Source organism: Apodemus sylvaticus, chromosome 6 (assembly GCF_947179515.1).
Source record: "Apodemus sylvaticus chromosome 6, mApoSyl1.1, whole genome shotgun sequence".
Classification (NCBI taxonomy): Eukaryota; Metazoa; Chordata; class Mammalia; order Rodentia; family Muridae; genus Apodemus; species Apodemus sylvaticus.
Genome location: NC_067477.1, coordinates 31688681 through 31707695, shown reverse-complemented (window position 1 = coordinate 31707695; position 19015 = coordinate 31688681). Strand labels below are relative to the sequence as shown.

General features: G+C 41.2%; 1 protein-coding gene across 1 annotated transcript in view; it reads right to left on the bottom strand.

Moving 5' to 3' along the window:
- Positions 1-19015, bottom strand: part of Cep128 (centrosomal protein 128) — a 376076-nt gene that overhangs the window by 324578 nt on the left and 32483 nt on the right. The window contains exons 6-9 of the mRNA XM_052186712.1: positions 18579-18705; positions 17334-17449; positions 9859-9950; positions 4671-4743 (exon numbers count right to left, since the gene is read on the bottom strand). Coding sequence (XP_052042672.1) covers positions 4671-4743; positions 9859-9950; positions 17334-17449; positions 18579-18705 — 408 coding nt within the window. The remainder of the gene's footprint in view (positions 1-4670; positions 4744-9858; positions 9951-17333; positions 17450-18578; positions 18706-19015) is intronic.

The window sequence follows — 19015 nt, the reverse complement described above, 5'->3', positions numbered from 1 at the left end:
CTGTCTCAAACAAGGCAGTAATCGACACCCGAGGTTATCCTCTGAACCCCTACACCAGCGTTTCTCCACCTGTGGGGTGTGACCTCTTTGGGGTTGAACGAGCCTTTCACAGGGATCGCCTGTGTCCATCAGAAAACACAAATATTTACATTATGATTTACAACAATAGCAAAATCACAGTTATGAAGTAGCAACAAAATAATGTTATGGTGTGGGTCACCACAACATGAAGAACTGTATTAAAGGCTCACAGCACTAGGAAGTTTGAGGACCACTGACTTACATGCACACTTTGGTGTACACATATAGAAAGTGTGGGGGGGGGGGAAAGAGGGAGACAGAGAGAGAGAGAGAGAGAGAGAGAGAGAGAGAGAGAGAGAGAGAGAGATCTTTTTATTGGCTTAAGGAATAGGAATGGTCTAAACTGAGCTGTGCTGTGGAGCAGTCAGCTCAGTAAATTTACTACAAAGCATTAAATTACATATTAGAGTAGATTAATGTGATGAAAATTTATAGCTCAGTAAACCTGTCATTTAAAAAGACATATAAAGCCAGGTTTGGCAGGGCATGCCTATAACTCCAGTGCTTGGAAAACTAAGACAGGGGAGTCATGAGTTCAAGGACAACCCTAGGCTACATAGTTTGAGGACAGCATGAGCCTCAAAAATCTAAAAGACAAGGGAAGGGTTTTAACTGTCAACTTGACCCAGCCTAGAGAGACATCTGAGAGGAAAGCCTCCATTGAGGAATTTCCTGATCAGATTGGCCTGGGGGGCGGGGGAATTGTATTGTTGTTAACTGATGCAAGATGGCCCTGCCCACTGTGAGTGGTACCATTCTCTGGGCAGAGAGTCCTGAGGTGCATAAAACCTAGCTAAGCCTGAGCCTGGGAATCCATTCTTCCAAGCTGCTGCTTCAAGAGCCTATTCCAGTTCTTGCTCTGACTTTCCTCAATGATGAACTATAACCTGGAAGTGTAAGCCAAAAAAACCCTTTTCTTTCTCTAAATTGCTTTTGGTCATGGTGTTTGTCACTGGAGCAAAGTGAAATTAGAATACCCCTTAAATAAATACTTATTTGTTCCACTGCTGTAGTCTAGGCAACACCCATGTTCCAGTACAAGCAGCATATACAAAATTCTTAGAATTTCATCAATGAACACTGCTATCAGAAACAGCTAGATCTATGTTTACATTTTCAGTTTTAATAGGGGCACAACTACAGAAAACTAAAGTACACTGAAATGTTCTCCATAAATAATCAAACTATGAATTCCAATCACACTCAACAAGGTGAAAGACAAGACAAGCAATGAACTGCAGTTTCCCCTATGAGGGAAATGCAACTTGGATTATCACAACTGTTACCACACACAATCACCATGATCTCATGCTATCAATAATAACTACTCTTTCCAAAGCACACTTTGAATCAAACCAAAAAAGACTATGATTCACAGGGAATTCACAAGTCTTACTTTGGCATGTGTGACAACAAGCAATCCTTTTTGTCTCTCAAAGAAAAATGCATTCCATAAACTTTCAAGATGTATTTTATTTACTGTGGAAAACCATGAAAAATAATTGCAGCCTCAGAATAATGTACAATAAATGTGATTAACAAGGAGCACCACCAGCTTTAGAAGTCCTACCACGTGATAGGCTCCATTCGAGAATTTGTAAAAAAATGGATTTATTAAAGCCACATTATATATGTCTACACTCAGCTCACACTAAGCTATGTGTCGATTAGATAATGAGGTGCTTTCCTGCTGCATAACTACTCAGTTATCTAAGTCAGTATGTTCAAGCAAAGGAGACTTTTTTCAAAAAGCTCAATTATATTATTATTATTATTATTATTATTATTATTATTACTATTATTATATTCATGCAGCACATGTGTGTGTATGTTTATGTGTGTGTGTATGTTTGGGCATGTGTGTGTGTATGTTTGTGCGTGTCTGTGTGTGTGTGTGTGTGTTTGTGTGTGTGTGTGTGTGTGTGTGTGTGTGTGTGTGTGTGTGTGTGTGTGCATACATGGGCAGGCCCTGGTGGAGGTCAGAAGACAACCTTCCAGCGTTGGCTCTATCTTTACAGTAGGCTCTGGTATAGAACTTTGGTTTACATGCCAAGTGCTTGGAGCCACTGAGCCATACTGTCAGCCCCAGAAATGACCAAGCAATGAAGTCCTTGACATTTTAAACATTTTAAATGGATAAAACTTCAACTGGTGAATTTGATACACCTGGAAAAAAAAATCTAAGACTTCATGTGAAAATGCAAGTATCCCCTACCTAGGTCACATACCCACTCCCAAGTCTTATCAGTCTGTTTACCATAACAGGAAACAGATATTAAGGGTTTTTTTCCCCTACAAATCTTCACAAAAAAAGAAAACAGCAGTTATCATCAGAGGGGAAAGGTAGGTGATACAGCAGGAGTTCCCGCTGTTGAAATGGGCACGTTTCACTGGAGCAGCAGTCTTTGAAAGTAGAAGACATCCATCTCTTGACAGGTACAGCTGCTACATCAGGGTTCAAGATGAACTCGACCTGTCTACAGGGAAGTCTAAACACCACTGAAGAAATGCAGTCTGCTCACACTAGAAACTTACATTTGAATAAAATATTCCAGGAGGAAAAAGTTCTATTAACTTTTTTTATCTTAGAAAAACAAACTGTGGGAAGTGAAACCTGCTCCTGGAGTTGACAAGTTTGTTAACACTTGAGTAACATTTTCTATTAATATTTTTCTCAAAAATAAAAATAAAACTGAAGCAAGGGGAAAAAATGATTTGTTTTTGTCTGATGTTTTTAAAACTGGGTCTCAATATGTAGCCCAGGCTAAACTAGACTCAAGGATAAAGATTTGATTAAAAATAAATACACGAACAATAAAACTTGGTCATTAGGAAGCTTAAAAATCTCACCACATTAAACCGAAGAGTATATTTATTACGTTTCTTGTTACTGTTACCAAAGACCTGGCAGAGCAGCTTAAGGAAGGAGGACATAGCATACTTACTTAAGGTGGGAGGAAGCAGTACATTTACTTAAGATAGGAGGACATAGCACACTTAAGAAAGGAGGATGCAGTTCACTAAAGGAAGGTGCGACAGACAGAAGACCGAGGGCAGTGGCAGAGCAGAACAGCTCCCATCACAGCAGGCAGGAAACAGAGAGGAAGGCGCTGGGGCTTGGCTGGCTTTCTCTTTCCTCCCCTTTCCCTCTCTCCAGGCCCCAGCCTGCAGCACAGTCTCACCCACGTCAAGGAAAGGCTCTCCCTTCAGCTAACCCTCCCAGGGACAGCCTCATAGTCTACCCAATGTGTGCCTCTCCAATCTTCAGGAGTTTCTGGATCTACTCACACTGGCAACGGTGACTTCCTGTCATAGTGAACAAGGCTGCCCCATAGCAATGATGACTACAGTCACGGATGGTCTGAGCCACTCTAACATCTGCACAACCGTACACACAGCATCTGTACTTCTCAAATGCTTAACAAAAGCTGTGGAGGAGCCACTGATCAGAACTTCAAGATTTCTTTCAAATATTCATTAAAAATTCCACAATTTCAAATTTTAGAAATCACTTCTACCTGTTATAGACTACTATTACCAGATTTCAAACTTAAATTCATTAAGTACAGAAACACTTCATAAGAGGCACAAGCACATAGTTTTTAATAGAATGACATAATGTACCCCAAAAGTTACTTTGCTAAAGCATCATTAGATTCTGAACAGTCTGGCCACCATCCTCCCATTTACCTACCAAAGTGGAAATAAACGTAGGTTTGGGAGTTTGGTTTTGTTCTTATATTTCTTAGCACAGTATTGCTATGCATTCAGATCACTCTAGAACTGCTACAAACTTGTGATCCTCTGCCTCAGCCTAAATACTGGAATTACAAGTACGATCCATGCTAGGTGGGGCAGTCTCTAGATGGCCTTTCCTTCAGTCTCTGCTCCACACTTTGTCTCTGTATCTCCTCCCATGAATATTTTGTTCCCACTTCTAAGAAGGACTGGTGTATCCATACTTTGGTCTTCCCTCTTCTTGAGCTTTCCATACCATATACAGTTACCAAATCCACACACTATTGTGAGTCCCAACAAGTGCTTGCTGACAGGAGCCTGATATAGCTGTCTCCTGAGAGGCTCTGCCAGAGCCTGGCAAGTACAGAGGTGGATGCTCTCAGCCAGTCATTGGACTGAGCACAGGGTCCCCAATGGAGGAGCTAGAGAAAGGGCCCAAAGGCTAAAGGGGTTTGCAGCCCCATAGGAGGAACAACAATATGAACAAACCAGTACCCCCAGAACTCCCAGGAACTAAATCACCAACCAGAGTACACATGGAGGGACCCAGGTCTCCAGCCGCATATGCAGCAGAGGATGGCCTTGTTGGAAATCAGTGGGAGGAGAGGCCCTTGATCCTGTGAAGGCTCGATGCCCCAGTATAGGGGAACGCCAGGAGAGGGAAGTGGGAGTGGGTGGTGGTGAGCAGAGGGAGGGGGGATGGGATAGGGGATTTTTGGAGGGGAAACCAGGAAAGGGGATAACATGTGAAATGTAAATAAAGAAAATATCTAATAAAAAAATGTAAAAAAGAAGTACGATCCACCACTCCCAGCTTATGAATAACACTTTATAAAGGAAAGAATCCTCACCACATCAGGCTTCTGGGCTTCGTTAAGCCTCTCAGTCAATTGTTCTAACACCCTTTTTGTTTCAGCATCAGACCTAAGCAAAGAAATAGATAGGTTTCACGTTAATTAATCGGTTTAAAGTTCTGGTATTTTGTATTGACATTGTCATTGTTTTGAGCTGGGAATCAAACCCAGCGCCTTGCACTTAGGCAAGGCTTGAACACTCGGCTAAGCCCCCAGCCTCGCAGTGATTGTTATTCCATAATTCTCAACTGAATCCCCCTCCAAAGCTTGTCAACCATGCCAGCGGGGTCTGACCCACAAGAGCTCTGAATGAGTGACCCAGGGACAGCCTCAAGAATGTGTATTTCTACAAATTCCTACATAACCATGACGCTGTGGGGCTGGGGCTCCACCTTTAACCACCACCACCACCACCACCACCACCACGTGAGACTCCTCCAGCAGCCAGGCTTTAAGTTAGGAAGAAACAAAGCAACAGTTCTAAAAACCAAAGGGAAAAGAAAACTCTTCATCTCATACCCTGTTTGAGCTATGCAAACTCCATCAAACTAGTGCATCAGCAATCACGGAGTCTAAAAAGACTGCAAGTAAAGGCCTTCCTCCCATACACCCTACTGCCTTTGGAGGGACTCCCAACCAGCATCCAAACACCCTTCCATTCTTAATCCTTTAACTTGTTGCCATCATCATTTCTAATCAACTCCTTTCAATTGACTCCTTGTTCTGAAGCATCTAGCTCGATAACTCCTCTGCAGTATTGGCCATGTTCACTGCCGCTGTACACTCTTCGCCTGGCTGCCTGTGTGATTTTACAACATGTGTGCCATGCGGGGAGCCCGTCATTCTTAGCAAACTGGAGTTGTACTATTCACTTTCCATGTCACATTTCAGTCAGCCTCACACCTAGATCATCACTCTGGGGATGTTATTTCCCCTAACTCTCATTATCTCTTGGTGGTGTCCATCATGTCCACTGATATCCACCTGCTTGCAGCATGAATCATGCATAGACGTATAATCTAGTTCTGTCCCCTTGGCATATTGTTCTCAAAAGCCACTTACTTTCTTACTCTAGCTTGGCTGTATCTTCAAGCTTGCTGTGTGGCTGTCCTACAGGGGTTATTCTTACTGAATTTTCAGGATAGCTTTACTAATTCTTATTTTGCTTCATTTTTTATACTTTACAAGTACTTACTACTGACATTCAGGAAAGCAACTATCTTTGTAATGCTCACCTGAAGTACCCAATGGTTTTGTAATAACTCAATAATCTGAGAAGACATCATTTTAACTGCTGTTTTTCATAGTAGCCATTGCTACTTCTGACTGCATCTTCCTCTTAGTGATAACATTATGTATTTATATAATTTATAATTAGACAAACTCTCATCAGAGAGCAGTAGCACAGCCATATCCACGTAAAGCCAGCCCAGCTCTCTGACACAGTTCCAGCAAAGCTGAGCTGACCACTGCATCCGCCATCCTTCTGTCTCTGACTTTTGTATTTTGGTCTCTGTGTGTTGCGTTCCTAGGGACTTTCTGCATTGATGCATTTTATCTTTTCCTAAGACAATTTATGTCTGAGTCTTTTAGTATAATCCTAAAATTAACTTTATCTGGCTTCTTTGGAAGTCTTCCCTATGCCCTGGAGATTATTAAGCACACATAAGCACATAGCTAGATGAGGCCATTACTCCAGGGATCTTCCTGGGGTGTCTGCCCCTGAGCAAACTCTAACAGCATAATTGTTGGTACAGGGTAAACAGAGACAACTGACAAACTCTGACTGGACAGGAAAATAAGTTACAGATTCAAGGTCTCTTTTTATTAGAGGCTTAAAGCTCTCTGAAAATGTAGTTTACAGATAGGGGCGGTACAGGGAACATCCCTGGAGGAATAGAACTCAGTAAATAAGATAGATTGACTAAAATTTTCCTTCCCTTATAGCACAGAGGATGAAACAATATGGTATAAGGAGTTAGGAATTAGTATTTGCTAGTCATAAAAAGACCGATTCCAATATTTTCTGTTTGTCTGCGAACACTGCCAGCCTAAGCTATCATGTAATAAATGTATTTGCTTTGAAGGAAACATTCTTTAGATTCTTTAAATTGGAGTTATAGGGCGAATAATAAGAATAAAATCTGTTCTGTATTTTCTAATTGTAACGGAACTTGTAACCCTGGACATGTAATGAAAAATCAAACACATAATCTGTTCCACTTGGATAATCATCAGTCTGTCTTTGTTCTGTGAAATCTGTATAAATAAAGAAGCGGCCTACTCAGTCAGAGCTGGGAGATTCCCCTACCCCTGTGCCTGACTCCCCCTCCTCTTGCCTATTCCTTACCCCGACTCCCACCTCCACCCCCAGGAGGCCTCTGGCAGGCATGAGCTAAGTGTTCTGAGCTGTGAATCTCTCTGAACAAATGTCTTCCTTTTCCTCCCTCTTGACTTTAGAAAGCCATGCTCTCCTGAGTTTCCTGAATCTCACATCTGACATTCCTCAGGCTAGGTTCATGTCACAGACAAGACCCCTACATGGCTGACAACTTCAGGACTCAGCTCTGCCCTCCATAGTCTTTCTCTTTACACCATCCATTACCACAGCACTTGTACATGCCAAGTACTCTTAAAACCCAGATATCTAACACGCACTTTTTTTTCCTTTTAGCCCAAGGATTAGCTATTTTACATTTCCAGTTGAATGCCTCACAGCATTTCAACTCTAACATGTCTGAGAAAGTTTCTTCATTTCTGCCACTCAGTGTCCTCAACCAATCTTCCATATATCATAAAGGAGATTGGTTGTTTTCTCAGTTCCTCAAGTAAAAATCTGTGGGTTGACCTTGATATACATCCTTCATATGCAATCCATTACCAAATCCTGACTCTTTGGTCTCCAAAAACACATTCTAAAACAGACTTCTGCCCTTCAATCTCTTGTCATGTCTCTGGTCAAGCCACACCCCAATACAACAAACTTCCTGTTCACATTCCTCAAATCAGTTCTCCATATAGTATCCAATTTAGTCCTTTCTAAAAGCTCATCTCCCTGTGCTTTCTTAACAACATATTTTTGACATTTCAAAAAGCAAAGAATTAAGCCAGTGTGGCGGTACACTCCTTTAACTCCCTCACTTGGGAAGCAGAGGCAGGTAGAGCTTTGAGCTCATGGCCCATCCAGTCTATGTAGGGAGTTCTAGGACAGCCAGAAAAGAAAATACCAACACTTCTGAATCAAATTATTTTCTATCCAATATAATCAGAAACATGGATATAATTTGTGGTACAAACAAAGTATTCAGTTTCAGTCATCTACAATGCAATGTCATCTCATTTCACAAATAAATAAATAAATTTGATTCCTACTTGAGATTAAATAAAACGTCTCTGCTCACCTATGCCTCCCAATAGCAGACACTTCTCAAATGGTACAGTCTATAGGACAGGAGATCCACAGAACAATATTGCACTTACAATCAACTAACACATCTCTGCAACTTCTCCAGAATCTACTTCTCAAACTCATGTACCCAGGGCACTGGCTACAACCTTGCTCCAGACAAATAAACTCTACATAGTAAAACCAGTCCAGATTAAGAAGAATGGTTGATTTTTGCTAATGATTATCACTTTGTCAAGAGAAATACAAGCATGAAGTTCTCTGTCTCACCAGTAATTAAGCTCACCGGTCAGTAATATAAAGGCTTCATCCCCATCAGCTCAGTGTGGAAATGACCTTAAACCACATTATACTGCATGAGGTAAAGAACAGAGGCTCTGGGACCATACTGCCTACATTTGAATGTGAACCCTGACAACGGCCCTAGAATATAACCATTAAGAAAATATAAAAACCTTAGTCTCTTTAATAAAAAAAACAAAAACAAAAACAAAAACAAAACAAAAACTTCAAAGTGAAACACTTGTTACTGTTGATGAAGAAAATAAAAGAGAATGAGAAAATTTTATATTAGTAACAGCTTTTGGAAACTATAATACTGTCAAAAGTTCAAAGGAGAGGCTTTCAAAGATAGCAAGTAAACTAAGAAATCAGATTCTAAATGGCTTGTGTCTACACACAAACAAGTTTGATGTTCTACTTTTTTCCATGAACTGCTAAAAGTTAGTGCACAAACTATTAGTCTCTATGGCTGCACCCTCTCTCTGTCATTGGTCTGTCCCCTCTCTCTATCATTGGTCTGTCCCCGCTCTCTGTCATTGGTCTGTGCGCTCTCTCTCTCTTCTTGGCTAACAGTTCTCCTGCTGTGTCTCACCATGACATCAGCATTCTGTGAAGGAAACATGGTTATCAAAACCTAAAGTTTGCTTCCTTCTTACTACTAACTTTCCTACTCTCCTCTTCTAAGTTCAGGTAAGTTTTATGGACTGTGCTTGATATATTTGACAGCTCACTGTAGCAAAAATCAACAAGTCATGATAAACCATAAATTCCCAAAGCTTTGAACTGTCCTATTAATAAATATTAGAGACTGGTGACATAACTTAGTTGCTAAAAGCTAGGCACACACCCATGAAGACCTGTTTTCGCTCCCTAGGACCTGTGTTAAAAGCTGGGTGTGGTAACATATGCATGCCATCCGAGCACTTGGCAGGTAAAGCCAGAAAACCCGTCAGAGACTACTAGAGAAGCATCCTACCCTAGAGGGAGTGAGCATCAGGTCCCAGTGATTTTTTTTTTTTTGAGACTCTATCTCAAAAATTATGGTACAGGGATGAAGAGACAGTTCCATGGTTAAGAGCATTTGCTGCTTTTGCAGAAGAATAGGCCACTCATGACTTCCTGTAACTCCAGATCCAGGAGATTCTTCTGGCCTACACACACACACACACACACACACACACACACAAACACAGACACACAGCCAGTCAGACAGACAGACAAATGAGACACACATAGGGGTATAAACACACACATATATATACAGCCATTTAAAAAAAAAAAAGACTAAGGGGTCCTAAGAACACCCAAGCTTGACCTACAGTCCCCGTCTGCATATGCATGCACATGCATCTGCACGTCCAGGAACACACATGTACACATGCATATAAACACAAGCAAAAAATACATTTTCTTAATCTCTGAACACATGTCAATTACAGAAATGAATTTATTCTCTCGCTAAGTCATGCCTCCCAGGAAGCCCTGTCCCCATTTTACCGGCTTCTTCTGAAAAGCTCCTTGTTGAGATCATCTCCAAGCCGAACTTGTTCACTACTGAGGTCGCGGAGGGACTGGTGAAAAGTATGGAGCTGCAAAGCAAAGCATAGTCAGCCTTTTCGGATCTGCTCGCTCTTCCATAAAGATCCATCAGAGTAAGAACTCTCATCAACAGAGATAACTGTACGCATGCGCTATCACCATTCACAGTCACTAATGACAATAATCACCAATGATAAATGCTAGTCAGTAAGACATAGTCTTTCAAAGGCTAGTCCTCCAGTGACCATCACACTCTCCCCGCATAGCAATTTCACTCCTCCTGTGTGGCCTGGAGGTGTGACTTATTTCAGAACTACAAATTCTGTCAGTGCTGTCAATCTCACCACTGGAGTGCAGAACTAACCACAGCAAATGACCATGCTGTGTTACAATAAGTCATCACTACATCAGCCCACATGCCTAGTTGGCCAACATCACCTGCCAAGACACTATTATCCAAACATGAGAAACTATGTATAAAAAAGCATGGAGCTACAACATTCCTAAGAGGAAAGCAAAATTTAACCCCACAGTCCATCAAGAACAAAACAAACCATTTCACATGTATTCTTTGAGAGGATCACACAGCAGTGAAAATGCCCTCAAAGCACCTATACATCAGTAAGGCATAATGTAGTCTGATGGTGTTCAATTTGTACATAATTGCAGGCAGAGATCTGTTGCTGCTTTGTTTCCAACCCAATTCCCCAGTAAAAGAAAGCTCAACTCAATCAGTTAACAAAACAAGCTACAAGCCAAATTGGGCAGATCTCCCACTACACTACTCTATTTCCATCTATATTATCCCATATAACTTGCAGTTTCTCCAGGCCATGAGCTTCTCTCCCTCAGCTGCCTCTTGTTGATCTAGTTGATCTACAGTAGCTCCTACCCCTCAGGCTTTTGCCCATTGCTCCTCCCCTAGACTCTCAGCTCCTCCCACTTTCTCCTGCCCAATCATTGGCTCAAGCCTTTATTTGAAAAGTTAAGGTGGGGAGAAGGTTCACAAGGCAACTCCTCATCTGCAGCCCCTCTGAGGAGTGGAATTAGCATCAAAATACAAGCCCAGGGCTATCCACAACAGGCAATTAAATAGAGTCAAGACTTTTTTAAAGCAAAGAAATAATGAATGTAAGTCAGGATAGAGCTGGTGAGATGGCTCAGCAGTTAAGAGCACTGGCTGCTCCTCCAGAGGATATGGGGTTTGATTGCCAACAATCATATAAAACTCACAACCATCTGTAATTCCAGTTTTAGGGGATTAATCATCATCTTTTGACCTTCATAGGCACCAAGCATGCACATGCTCTACAGATATACAAGCAGACAAAACATCCCAAAGCATAAAACTTTTTAAGAATTTTTTTTATTGTTTTTAAAGTCAGCACAGGGTATATCCATTCCTGAAAGAAGAGGCCTAAGAGAGGCTTAGGAGCATAAAACTGCTTGTCCTGGGTGGTGAAGACGTGGCCTTCAATCTATGGTGCCTTAGACATTAATATAAACACTGTATACGTGTATGTGTGCTATAATTTATGATAAAATAATTTTTGGTTACAAAGATTTACAGAAATAGGAAATACCCATTTCAATAAATGTTCACCGGATGACTAACAACTTCCTTCCTGGGAATAAGCATAATGACACCTGAGGTGGGGGAAAAGCATGCAAACAGAGCATAGACTCTCAGTGGTGCATGAAGAACACACACAGGCAAGAAGAGCCAGACGCCACCTTGAGAAAACAGGCTTAGGGGTGAACAACAGAAAGGAGAAGAGTAATGGATGACCGATGACGATGACGACGGAGTCCAACGTACCTTTGCCAGCAGGTCATAATTCCCAGTCTGTAAAACAGAATCCCAAGATCTCTGCCTTCTCCGTGTAGCTATCTAACCTTCAAAAACTATCAATTTAATCCATGTAATAGCTTTAAAAGCTACTTCCTCCTCTGTAACTCCACATAGCCTAATCCAAATGGCCACAAATTCACACTAGAATACACTGTCCTAATTCAGCTGTCCACACTAACTCCTTTCTACAGTTGAGACAGAATGGTCTTCTGCCTCATATACCATGTACGTGGCCTGCCTTCCACTACCCACAGGTGCTGTGCTCCCACAGGGTCTATGCTCCCACAGGTGCTGTCCTCCCACAGGTGCTGTCCTCCCACAGGTGCTGTCCTCCCACAGGTGCTGTCCTCCACTTGCCAAGCTAATTGTCCTAGAGTTTCAGATCTCCATCCAGTCAGTCTTTCTACAGAGCCTTCTGTGACTGGAGTAGGTCACATATCCACCACACCACGCCCTATGGCGTGTGTTTCTTTCCATGGCAGTATACACCTCAATTCATACTACGGGCTCACTAATGAAGATAATTGATTAATACCTAGCTACCCCATCCAGAATATGAACCAAATGAAAAGGCAGGGTTTTCACTCATTACAGATTCCTAACATAAGCACTGTCCCAAAAATCAGAGGAGCTAAGGACAAAAAATGAAAACTGAATGAGGAATGTTTTAACAGTCCCTGTGCTGTTAAACCCCACAATCTATAGCTGCAAGTTATACTTATCAAAAAAATAATACCGGCATGGGAAAATTCCTACGAGGGGTTCCCTAACACACTTAACCCCGTTTCTTATTATGCTGAAGCAAGCACCAGGCACAGATGAGGTCTGAAACAACTGTTTTTGCACCTAATCCTGAAACCATCAAAGCAAGGATGCCGAAGTTGGAAGCTGCTTCCATCCTGTTCTAATCAATTTAGCTACCTAAGACAATGAAGGAAAACTCAGCTCTGGAAGAAAAAAAAAAAAAAAAACAACTTTAGGAAACAGAGAAACATATTCATAGAAACTACTTATAAATATTTCAAGACTCTTTGAGGAATATCCTTTCGTGTTTCTTACTAAATATTAGTAAATCAACCAACCATACAAATGAGGTGATACTCTCTTAGCAAATAACTTTTACTTTCAAAGAGACTGGAACTTTTGCTGGTCCTCACCACTGAGTTAAACACACCTTAAGCATACTCAAGAGCTGTATCTTTCTGTTCTAATTAGGGTTTTGATGGCCATAACCAAAGGTAGAGTTTCACCTTGTAGCCCATTGTCCAAAGAGAGTCAGACCATGACAGCTGTTGATTGACAGACATAAAAAATATGGCCCACCAGCCTGTCTTTCATGGCTTATATGATCAAGGAGCACCTGCCCAGGATGGCGCCACCTACAGTGAGTAGGGCTCTTCAGACTGGTCTACAGGCCAGTCTAAGGAAGGCATTTTCTCAGTTAAGATGCCCTCCTCCCACACACATCTAAGTCTGTGTCAAGCTATTGAAAGCACACCACATACTTGCACTGTACTCAGTATGTTTGTTTAACCTGACCCTGACCTAGAAGGCAATGTCTGTCTGTCCATCTCCGTCTCCGTCTCCGTCTCTGTCTCCCTCTCCCTTGTCTCTCCCTCTCCCTCTCCCTTTCCCTCTCCCTCTTCACCCCCCTGCTGTGTGTGTGTGTTAATCATTTGTTGAAAACAGAAATCATGTGGAAATCAACCTTACACAACATACACACCATAAACATTGGAAACAGAATATTGCTTGATAAAAGCATTTTGCCACACTGACTTCTTTGGGATCAATTGGGGTCTGTCTGAGTTAGTGACTTAATCCATTATAAAACTCTGTTAAAAATTTCTATTAGTAAGGTGGTGGTGGTGCACACCTTTAATCCCAGCACTTGGGAGGCAGAGGTAGACCGGATCTCTGTGACTTTGAGGCTAGCCTTGTCTACAGATCAAGTTCCAAGGCTATACAGAGAAATTTGTCTTGGGGGTAAAAAAAAATTCTGTAAAGTATCCCTCATTCCTACACAAATTTTTCTGTACTGTTCACTAGAGTGAACACAGAACAAAGCCCTAGGGACAGAAAGGCGATAGAGACACATAAGTTGCATATACCCTATTATGGGTGGTGGCATTCGTGGGCTGGTGGCCTGAATTCTATAAGAAAGCAAGCTGGGCAAGCCACCAGGAGCAAGTCAGTGAGCAGCACCCCTCCATGGCCTCTGCATCAGCTCCTGACTCAGGTTCCTACACTGCCCGCCTGACTTCCTTTGATGATAAACACGGATATGAACATGTATAGCAAAATAAACCCTTTTCTTCCCAAGTTGCTCTGGTCGTGTTGTTTCATCATAGCGACGGTAACTCTAACTAGAACACTCAATCTTTTAATTCTTTTTATTGTTTGAAAACCCCATACATATAATATAATGCATCTGGATCACACCCACTCCCAGTCCCTGCCTTCCACACCACTTGTGCCTGCCACCTCCACAGGCTTTGCTGTTAGCCCTACTGCGTCTACATGATGCTGTGGGAGCAGGTGTGTAGAGCTATGTTCTGCAGCATGTGCAGCCTCTCAGGAATCATATTCATGAAGAAAGCTCTCACACTGCCCACAGCTCCTCAGATAGTTGCAGAGTTTCGTGAGCCTCCTCCTCTTCTCTGCTTGGATTTTGACCGACTTGATCTTGTCTAACTCTTTAGAATGTAGTCAGAGCTGCTGTGAACTGTGTGTGCATTGGCCTGCTATTGCTTGCACTTTGCTGCTGCAAATGTTACTACCTCAAGCTCATACAGTCTTTCCACTACTGCTTCCATCATGAACCCTGAGCCTCGGCAGGAGTGGGTATGATATAGATGCCCCATTTAGAGCTGAGTGTTCCAGTCTCATTGTATGCACACCGACCATCTGTAGGTCTCTGTATTCATCACCGTCCACTACAGAAGCAAACCAAGCTTCTCTGATGAGAGCTTCAGAATGTTCTCATCTATGGGTTTAAGATCTGACCTTGGGGGAAAGGGAGACAAGTTATTTCTATGTTCGTTTAGGAGAATAATAGCATTAGACTCTTCCCTATGACTTAGGCATCATGTGTTTTGGCTCAGTATATTGTAGCAGACAAGAGTTCCAACTTGTGTAACAGCCCTTAAACCCATGTGGACAGTAGTTGGTGACTCCCCTGACACTGGTGCCACTGTTGCACCAGTAGGTCATTTTGCCAGGCCAATTGTTATTGTAATTGGCAGGGTTCACAGCTGGTTACGGCTGCTGATTATTTTTCTCCCCTGATACGATATATAGAACTTCCTAGCATTATAAAGCTAACCAGGGAGATGGGGTTTTCAGATGAGTACTAGCTCTCCATTTCTCAGTTAGTGTGAATACAGCAGTTTTTATCTTTCCACACAAATATTCAAGCATAACCACGAGCAACGGGACTAGTCTATAATGTTGGGTAGTAGGAAAATATTATTGGACATCACTGATTAACAATGAAAAAAGAGGCATCCCATGCCTGGCATTTACCATTTTTTACTTGATAGCCTATGGAATCTGGAAGAATCATTGTCCCCATTATAAGGTGACTCCACTTGAACTCCGTGTGTGTGTGTGTGTGTGTGTGTGTGTGTGTGTGTATTTTAGGGAGATTCTCTAGTAGTAGGCTTCTATATGGCTTTTTCAAAAGTCTTCAGGATTAGTTATCCTTCCCCATACTCTCTTCTACCCAACCCTTCCAACACCCAATCCACTTAACCCTTTCTGTTTTACTATTTCCCTCCCCTGATTCATATCACCTGTATTCTAGCTTCCTCCCTAACTTGAGATCCACCTACTAACATATGGTACCTTACTATTTTTCTGACATCTATGGATATGCTACAATTTAAACACATATATCCACCTCTGGTAACACATTTCCACCACCTGCTCACACTTTAAACTCTGCCCAGCAGCTGCCAACAGCACCCCCTCCTGTGGACCCCATATTCCAGTCCATAACTCTGATAAAGGGATTCTGCTTTACTGGAGGCTACTGCACACTAGGAACCTCAGAGAACAACCAGGTACCCAAAACCACAGGCCACACAAGTACTTAGAATTCCAGAGGCAATGTTGACACCCAAAACCTCAGAGATCACGCAGGCCACAAAAACTTCAGCACCGACACCTTACTGGACATGAAGACTTGCTGGTCACCAGAAGCCAGGCCACTCAGGCCAGAAGACCAGAGAGGGAAAAACTTCAAAAAAAAATCCATCTGACAAAGATAAACTCAAAAATCAGCTTCAAAACCTATAATAACCCAAACCCAGATGCCTAGAGGCCAGCATAAGAACACAGTCAACCATAGCCAGGGCAACATGGCACTGCCAGAGCCCAGCTGTCCTACTACAGCAAGCCTTGGATTATCCAACACAGCTGGAGCACAAGAATATGACCTTAAATCCAATCTTATGAAGATCACAGAGGCAGACTTCTAAAGAGAAAATGAATAAACCCCTTAAAGAAAAACATGAAAATACAATCAAATGGGTAAATGAAATGAATAAAACTGTTCAAGATCTGAAAATGGAAATAGAAGCAATGAATAAAGCACAAACTGAGGAAATCCTGGAGATGGAAAACCTAGGGAAGAGAACAGAAACTACAGATGCAAGCACCACCAACAGAATACAGGAGACGGAAGAAAGAATCTCAGGTTTTGAAGATACAATAGAAGAAACTGATACATCTGTCAAAGAAAACTTTTAATATAAAAAAACACAAATCTGACACAAATCTGGAACACTATGAAAAGAGCAAACTTAAGAATAATAGAAATAAAAGAAGATTCCTAGCTCAAAGGCCCAGAAAATATTTTCAACAAAATCATAGAAGAAAATTTCCCAAACACAAAAAAAGATGCTTATAAATGTAAAAGAAGCTTATAGAACATCAAGTAGATTGAACCAGAAAAGAAAATCCTTCCACACATAATAATCAAAACACTAAATGTACAGAACAAAGAAAGAATATTAAAAGCTGCAAGGGAAAAGGGCCAGGTAACATTCAAAGACAGAGCTATTAGAATTATACCCAGCTTCTCAACAGTGACTTTAGAAGCCACAAGGGATGTCTTGCAGATCTAAGAGACCCAGATGGCAACCCAGCAAAACTTTCAATCACCAGAAAACACATCCCTGAATTGTAAGAAATGTTCTTCCTAGTGGAAGCAACTGCGAAAGTCAGGCATAAAAGAGGGGTACGTGGGACTTGTCTGCACTAGGGACTCCTCTTAATCTTAAAGAATAGAGAAGTATTTCCACACTAAAAATAAGCCATATTTGGCTTAAAAAGAAAAAAACAACAACAATCCTTCTGAGTAAGGCAACCCAGACCCACAAAGACAAATAGTGGATATTCTCTGTCGTACATTGGTGCTGATGCTAGCTTGGAATCTTTAGATATGCATGTTTATTCCTGTTATACAAAGTTATTGATGATCAAATTCATAGTTAAGATACATCCATAAAGTTAAATGTCAGTAATTTACATACAAGCATAGGACATGACAGATAAACTACACAATGATACGAAGTACCTGGACCATGTCGTCTGTCTCCGAGACAAACCGAACACCAGTTCTGAGCCTGTTTCGCTTAATACTCTGTGGATCGTAGTCCTTCAGAGGTGAGGTAGGTGTAAAACGGAGACTCTCTTTCCAATGCAAAGAAGAAAAAGATCAATAAAACACTGCATAAGAACAAATAACATTTCACTTAATACCTACAGACCAGACAAGGAGATATGTAGGTACTCTTAGCCTAATTTCCCAAGTAATATGCTGTAGCCATAAAGACCACAACAACATTGCTCTTAAAGCAGATAAAATGGACAACAAACTTAGCCTAAAAACAGAGCTTGCCAAAGGATCCAATGTTGCTGTTGAAAGCAACATATTTTATCTTTCATGAAAATAATTATTAAATACTTAAAATCTTTTATTCTCCCTATAACATCCCACTAGTAAAATCAAATCTTGCAAATATCAAATCAATTAATCTAAAGCCAAAACAGTGCATAACACACAATAAAAACAGACTTCATAAAAAATAAATAAGTGTCCATTTTTACTCAAATAGTGATTAAAAATAATAGCAATGCTTATAACTCAAAGTACCAATGATCCTCCCACTAATCACTCCATCACTATGTGTGCTTCTGTGAGATTCCAATAGGATTCTTAGTGCTACAGAGAAATATTAGATTAATTATAGGCAAAGTGTTCAATAACTCTTAACATAGCCATTAGCATCTAGCTGAACATGAAGGCTAAGATCCCCCCCGCTTTTACCATATGTTACAGCATACTTGATAATCAGAAACTACTCTGCCAGGACAAGATCAGAAAGAAACATACCACAGATAAACTTCACTTATTCATTTGTTCTGAAGCTTGGGCAGCTCCAGGCAGGCTACAGAGCCTGAGAAAAATAAAACTAACAAACCCAGGCTCAAAAAAGACCCTTTAAAAAATGCACACTATACTTCCCACAACTACATATACTAATTTGTGTATATCTTGTATGTGTGTGTGTATGTGTGTGTGTGTATGTGTAATTTTCAAGAGCTATAATCTTATACATACACTGTATTTCTCTAAAAACTAAATCTATTCAGTACGCACTTCAAAAATATTTTTGAAATGTAAAAAGGAAAAGGGCTTTTGAAACATGTAAAGAGTTTACCTGACAGTGCCACCATCGAGGTCACTTTTAGACCTTGTGAGGGGTTTACCTGACAGTGCCACCATCGAGGTCACTTTTAGACCTTGGGAGGGGTTTACCTGCCACAGCGCCAGCATCGAGGTCACTTGCACTCAGGCTGGTGACAGAAACACTTCTCCCTCCTGAGGTTCTCCGTAAGCGCTGACTCCTCAGTTGGCTTATTGACTGCTCCAAATCTTCCTTTAACTGAAGAAGATAAAGAGTTATTCTTCTTAACTTCAAACCACACTAAACTACAGATTTGAAAGCTGTTTCTGAAATATCTAACTTCCCAGGGGGAAAAAGGGCTCTCATTCTCATTTCAACAGCTTACCAGCTTCTATGCAATCCTCCCACTGAAAGGTTTTTTGGTTATGTCATCTGATTTTCTAGTTTCAGTCATTTTATTTAGTTTTCAATTATTTCTCATATAATTTTTGAGTATATTTCCCTGATTGTTCATAGTTCTGCTATTATTTTCCTGTCTACATTTTCTTTACTTTTTTCAGTCCCATTT